Source organism: Petaurus breviceps, unplaced genomic scaffold (genome assembly GCF_028583685.1).
Source record: "Petaurus breviceps papuanus isolate PSGF00001 unplaced genomic scaffold, PetGlider_PUasm1.0 90779, whole genome shotgun sequence".
NCBI lineage: Eukaryota > Metazoa > Chordata > Mammalia > Diprotodontia > Petauridae > Petaurus > Petaurus breviceps.
In genome coordinates this window covers 10,946,984-10,953,885 of record NW_027187344.1, presented here as the reverse complement: position 1 = coordinate 10,953,885, position 6,902 = coordinate 10,946,984, and the positions used below count along the sequence as shown (strand labels likewise).

The window sequence follows — 6,902 nt, the reverse complement described above, 5'->3', positions numbered from 1 at the left end:
GCCCACCCAGGCTGATGCCAGCCCTGCAGAGCTGGAGTAGGGGCCCACCCAGGCTGATGCCAGCCCTGCAGAGCTGGAGTAGGGGCCCACCCAGGCTGATGCCAGCCCTGCAGAGCTGGAGTAGGGGCCCACCCAGGCTGATGCCAGCCCTGCAGAGCTGGAGTAGGGGCCCACCCAGGCTAATGCCATTCCTGCAAATCTGGAGTAGGAGACCACCCAGGCTGTTGCTAAGCCTTCCGAGAACTGTAGTAAGTAGACACCAGACTATTCATCTAGCTTCTGGGGAGGGCTGGATATCCCAGGCAGAAGCCCTGAAGTGAGTGGGAAATGTTTAGGTTTCCTAGGCAACAAGCTTCTCAGTAGTCGGGAAAGAGGCAGAGTGGGACTTCATTTCAACTAAGTCAGTGGGGACTCCCAAAGACGCCAAACCTGGACTCAAAATGATTTTGCTCTCTAAGCACCAGGCGTGCCTCCTTCCCCTCAAAGAAGCAGGTAAAAGTCCACACACCGCCTAGCTCCAGGTAGTGCGAGAGCACCTGATTCCCTTGATTTCGCCCGCCCGCCGCTCATTCCTCCCTTTCTGAGACCAGAAACGAAAACTTTATTCCTAGGCCGAGCTGGGGACCTTTAGGAACCCAGTCAGTTCGGATGAAGCCCTCCTGGAGCACTAACTAGGGCTCGCCAGGCTAGTAGCCCTCTGGGGTGCGTACCCAAGGGTCTTCGCCTGCACTGCCCGCTCCCGAAGGCCTGAGGCCCACTTCCCTGGCTAAGGTGAAGGGTCTGCGATTGCTAAGGCTTCCCGGCGGACAGCCCGAAGGCGGGCCCCGCCCCTCACCCGTCGCCCCGCCCCTTCTTGGGGGAGGCGGGGCCCTAGGTTTGCGTCACGTTCCATTTGTAGCCCTCAGAGTTCTACCGATTGTCTCGGCTTTACGCGGCTCCACAGTGAATCGCAGCCGCGGACCACGGGATGTCCGGGCCCAACGGGGACCTGCCCATGCCAGTGGAGACCAGCGTCGAAGAGGACGACTGCTTTGGGGAAGCAGGTAACTAACGGGGTGGGGCGCGACTCTGCAGGTCGTCTGAGGGAAGGATACTTAACTAGGAGAGGGCATTCGAAAATGCCCTTCTAAGCTCCCGCACGTCCCGCCCTGTCACCCCAGGTGTCATCCGTCGTCCTCCGTGGGGGATCAGGAACATGGGCTCCTTTGTTCCCTTTCTGTCTGCTTTAACAGTCCATCCCACCCCCCACTCTCAAGTGCCGGGGGCTCCCCGTCTAAGTAGGAGGTGCTGCTGACTCTGGGGTGGGAAGATGGGGGAATCCCAGAGTGGGGATCTGACACTTCCCGTTTGGAGCCCCCAGCCAGGGCATAAGGAATGGATACCAAGGGGTCTGAAGGGGCACAACATGAGTCTGAATCTACTGGGGGCTTGGGGAAAGCTGGAAGTCATTCTGCTGAGTCAGCTTTACCAGAAACCGAGGCGTGCGTCCTTCCCACCGCTGCCCGGGTCCCGCAGCATTAAACGTGTGCTTATCACTTGTAGACATTTATTTAGTGATCGCTTGGTGTTCAAGTTCTGTCGCTGAGAAAGTTCTGATTTTCTAGTGGAGGGAGACAGCAACACACACGAAGCAAAAAGCAGCCAGGACCTCGAACGACCGCGGGAGTAGAAAGGTTGGGAATTCAGCTTTTCTCGCTTCTCGGGTTGACCAGAAATGCTTCCTGGAAAAAGTCGGTGGAGCTTAACTGCAGGGGAAGGGAAAATGCCGCCTTGCCCCTCCATTGTTCATTGATGGAATAATTGGTTTTAGCTCCTCCTACGTGTTAAGCACTGGAGATTTAAACATTTATCACATAGACTCTACCTTCCAGGGGACTTACCTTCTAACTGAGGTTGGGGCGAGGAGACGAAAATAATTATGATTCAAAGAATAGAGAAGTGCTTTAAGGTATTTGAAGGAAGTAAGAGCAAAGGAAAGGCTTTACTGAGGAGTAGGCACCTGAATTTAAACTTGAAGAAAGTGGGAGGGAGCTTCTATAGATGGAGGCAGCCAGAGAGTTTGACCTGAAGTGGAAAGTCCTGTGCTCAAATTCAGTCTCAAATGTTAACAGTTTGTCACTTGACTTCTTTCTGCCTCAATTTCCCCATCTGTGAAATGGAGATAATAATATATACCTCCCAGGGTTGCTATGGAGATAAAATGAGAGAATATTTGTAAAGGACTTTGCAAACCATACATGGCTGTCTAGCTATTATCTATTATTTTGGGCATAGGTGACAGTGGGATAGAGATAGAAGAGCTAGACAAAACCAGGGTTGTACAGTAGTCTAGTTATGCCTGGAACAAAGAATGGAAAGTCAGGCTGGAAGCCAGATTGTGGGGGGTTTTAAATGCCAGGATTAGAAGTTAATCTCTTATTTGACAGTCATCAAGGAGTTAATGATGATTTTTGAGTAGAAAGGAATGACATGATCATGGAGGTGAATTAGGAAATTTACTCCAGTAATGGTGTGGAAGATGGAGATAGTGACCATTAAAATAGGCCAGGCAAGAAGAGATCAGGGTGTGAAGTGGGTGGCTACAGTGGGAGACAAAAAGGGGAGACAAGTTTTGAAAGTAGAATTAATTGGATTTGATAGCTCTGTTGAGGTATGATTAAAGGTAGTAATGAGATGTCATCCCATCCATCTCCACTGGAGCAGAGAGGTGGAAGATAGTAATATGTTTAAATACCCAAACCCATGGTCCATACACCAGGGAGAAAATCAGAGCCTAAGCACCTTCTTTCCAAAAGTTTGTATTCTGATTTCAGAATTTCATCGAAGCTCCGGAGATCACCATAAGCCACCATTTCCCTAGAGAATTAGAAGGGTAGGACAGGCCATTGAAAGATGGATTAACTCTGATCAATGCCATGACCAGCCATGAGTTCAGAGGACTAATGCTGAAGTAAGCCTTCTGCCTCTCCATAGAGCCCTGAACTGTAGGCATCTATTTTCCACTGTGGCCACTGTGTTGATTTGTTTGGCTTGATGGTACTTACTTGTTACCAAAAAAAAAAGGGTTGGAGAGAAGAGTCAGTGGGGAGTGATTTTGGGGTGGGGGGCAGGGAAGAACATCCCTAAAACACACACAAAAAAATAGCACAAAAAACCCCATGGTTATCAGGTAGTCTTGACTGGAACCAGGGAGAGGGTCCTGTTTCAACAGTTCTCTCAGTGAGGGAAGTAGTGATGGTGAGTTTTTGACTCTCTGAGACCCTGTAGGTTTGTATTTGTGGCCAAATGATCTTTTTCAGTAGAGTGCACATCAAAGCTTATGAACTTGAGGTCACTGATGTCATTGTTTGACCCTGGGATAAGTCCTCCTTCCCATGCTAGTGTTTCCTAAAAGGGTCAGGAGTTTAGATGCTAGTCCTTCACTCAGCAACTCTAGGTGAGGCTGATTTTCTCCATAAAGAGGCAGCTTGGTGTCCTGCAAAGTCAGGTCTGTTGGGTCAGAATTAGGTCAAGAGTCCTAGCTCTGATGGGCGGTGTGACTTAACTTTCACTGGGCCTCTGTTCTTCATCTGTAAGTTACCCCTTTCCCCCTCTCCCCCCAGCTCTCAAATCTTTTGAGTTTATTCATGGCAAAAATACTGTTAGGGGAGAAGTAAATAATGAGGACTGTAGTATTTTGAGATGGGATAAAAAGAATAAGAGATTTTGGAGTCAGAAAACTGGCCACTTCCTATTCATGTGAGCTGGTGGGTCTTGCCATGGGACCACAGAATTTGGAGCTGGAAGGGGCCTTAGAAATCATCTGCTCTAACCCCCTTGTTTTACAGAGAAGGAAACTGAGGCAGGAGAGGGTTACCCAGGAGAATGACTTAACAAAGGTCTAATAAGATAGTAAGTAGCAAAGCTGGGAGTCAAATGCAGTTCCTCTGACTCTAAATCCAGTCTTCTTTCCAGTTGTACCACACTGCCTTCAGTTCATCTCTTTGAGCCCAAGTACTTTCATCTGTAAAATGGAGACAATTCTACCACCTCACAGGGATGCTTGAGGTTCATATGAGAAGATGCACATGATAGTGCTTGGATGCTAGGAAGTACTGTCCAGATTTTTTTGTCATTTTTATTGACCTATTTTGTCATTGTATTATCATTTCCAAAATCATTTCTCCCCTGATCTCCCTAGAGAGACATTCCATGTAACAAAGAATAAAAGAGGAAGGAAAAGTAGTTCGATAAAACTAACCAACACATCAACTGAATCCCATAGTATAAGCAATATTTCACCCCCAAGGAAGTATGTTTGCTTCTTTCTTCTTCCAGTCCAAGTTTAATCAGCATAATTACATAGTATTCATTTCCTAAATTTGTAGTCAAGGTGCTTTCCGTTTCCACTGTTTCAGTCATTTTGCATGTTGTTTTCCTGGTTCTGCTCCTTTCGCTTTGCATCGGTTCATGTCTTCCTCTGTTCATGGGCTTCCTCTGTATTCTCTATATTCATTATTTCTTCCAGCACAGAAATATCTATTACATTCTGATGCCACAACTTGTTTGGCCATTGCTCAGTCAATAGGATAAGATAGAGAGTCTTCCTGTTTCTTCTTTAAAGAGCAGACTTGTGCCCAAGCAGCAAAATTTGAGACACTAAAGGGCTGGGGGCCAGGTTAGGGTTGAGTTAGAATCACAATCTTGTGTAAAGAGAAAGGTCTAGGTCTAGGCTTGGGTGCCCATATTTTGGAGGAAGGTAACATGATAAAACAGGGTTCAATCCCTTGCTGAAAAGTCATCCAACAAGGAAAGCATCTTGGGCTTTGGGGAATAGCAGCTAGGTAGCACAATGGATAGAGTACTGGGCCTGGTGTCTAGAAGACCTGTATTTAAATCTGGCCTCAGATATTAAGTAGCTGTGTGACCCTGGGCAAGTCACTTGTGTTCCCCACTTTCCTCATCTGTAAAATGGGGACAGTAATAGCACTGACATCCAAGGGTTTATGAAGACCAAATGAGATAACAATTGTAAAATGCTTTAGCACAGTAACCGGCACATACTAAAGCACAATGTAAATGTTAGCTATTTATTATTATAGAGGAAGAAATGAGAGTACTATCAAAGTTAATAGTAGAATGCCCTTCCTCAGAAGACAGTGAGGTCTATCCCAGTCATCACTGAGGATTCATAAGCATCAGAGTTAGAGCTAGAAAAGACTTGAGAAGCCATTTAGTCCCTCATTTTAAAATGGAAGGAGCATTGGCTGAGGTTCAGTGATTTTTCCAAAATTATACAGGTAGCAAGGCCAGGATTCAAACCCAGCTCCTTTGACTCCAATTCCATTGCTTTTTCTGCTACACCACATGAATAGTGTTTTCTATCTTTTCAAAGAATCATCATATTATTAATTTCATTTGATGTTGACCAGTAAATTAATACATTTAGTAATCTTTTAAAAGGGTAGGCCTCATTTCACAGAGAAGAAAACAGTCTTAGAGAGGGCAAGAGCCTTGCCAAAGTTCACAGAGCATAGCTACCAGAGTGGCATAAGGAACACTCTAACCCAAGTCTCCTCAGTCCAGTGCCTGCACTGCAGACCAGTCCCTGGTACTATTGGGGAGGCGAGGGACGAGGGTAACTAGGTTAACCTCAAAGGATGCTTTAGGGCAGGGTGTTGGCAAGTGGAACAGTAGTGTCCTCACCCTCTACTTCGTCCCTTCTCTTAGAATATGCAGCCATCAACTCTATGCTGGACCAGATCAATACTTGCTTGGATCACCTGGAGGAAAAGAATGACCATCTTCACGCCCGGCTTAAGGAGCTGCTGGAATCTAACCGGCAAACAAGAGTGGAGTTCCAGCAGCAACAGCAGCAGCAGGAGCTCAGTGACGGTCCGTCTTCAGTTAAGCCCCACCAATAGGCCCTGGAGGAGGCGAGCCCCTTCTCCTTCCCTTTTCACAGCAGCCTCAGAAGCTCCTGCCCTGGAGAAGGCATTTGCTGGGTGAGTCAGTGGCTCTTAAGTCTCTTTAAGTCTTAAAGGGGCAAGGATGCTTCCCCAGCCGACAGGCTGGACATCTGGACAGCCACAGAGACCCTGTTAAGCTTGGGTCCTAGTCTATTTTCTCCCTCATTTGTATCTCCTGGTCCCCGGGCCCAACTAGCGGATTTAATCGCAGAGGACCACCTAGGCCTGGAACAGCTGTCAACCTGAGGGTAGGAGACTGGTGGATTGAATCCAGTTACCAGGCTCCTCAGACCTGGGGTCAGAGTCTGGGAGGGGGACAGGGATCAGTTCTCATTAAAAAAGATGTCTTTCACTGTGTCTCTTGTCTACTTCACCTGTCATACGCCAGCCCTTCTATTTATTCCTTAAAAGGCTGTAGTTCTGATTCTGGCCCCTGAATTCCTAAGTCACATGAAGCCCTTTGAATTAGAATCCACCTTAAGATCATGATGTCCAACTCCATCATTTTACAGATGGGCAAAGTGAGCTTCATGTGACTTGGATCAGTTGAAAGAATTACTGCAGGATGTTTAGCCTGGATCTGAGAAGACTTATGGAAATCATGAGGTCTATCTTCAACCATTCAGATGGTTAGAGAGTTACATTTTCCTTAGTTCCCAGAGGTAAGAACTAGGAGTAATAGATAATTGTGGAGGGGCAAATACTGACTCCATTGGAGAAAAGACTTCTTAAGGAGAGATGTTCAAATGTGTAGTTTACAACACCACCACCACCCCTGTCAGTCACAGGCTAGATGGCCACTTATCCGAAGTGTTGGAATAGGGATTCCTGCTCATGGCTGGCTGGCCTCTGTGGTTCCTTCTAATTCAGATACTGTGATAGAAGTTAGTCCCTGGCTCCCCATCCAGTGTACTCTCCCCCCAGCTAATAATACTAATGGCTACACTTCCTTCT

The 6,902-nt window shown here is 47.1% G+C and overlaps 1 protein-coding gene across 1 annotated transcript; it reads left to right on the top strand.

Annotated features, from left to right (window-relative positions):
- The first annotated feature begins 629 nt into the window (after positions 1-629).
- On the top strand, positions 630-6,305 carry BBLN (bublin coiled coil protein). The gene is made up of 2 exons (XM_069069520.1): positions 630-1,043; positions 5,710-6,305. The coding sequence occupies exons 1-2, from the start codon at positions 968-970 to the stop codon at positions 5,901-5,903; spliced, it is 270 nt and encodes an 89-aa protein (XP_068925621.1). The 5' UTR covers positions 630-967; the 3' UTR covers positions 5,904-6,305.
- Positions 6,306-6,902: the final 597 nt, after the last annotated feature.

Bases quoted from the DNA above. Each gene is read 5' to 3' on its own strand.
- BBLN (XM_069069520.1), top strand. From the start codon at position 968: ATGTCCGGGCCCAACGGGGACCTGCCCATGCCAGTGGAGACCAGCGTC. The intron at 1,044-5,709 runs GTAACTAACGGG...CCCTTCTCTTAG, and splicing joins CGACTGCTTTGGGGAAGCAG to AATATGCAGCCATCAACTCT.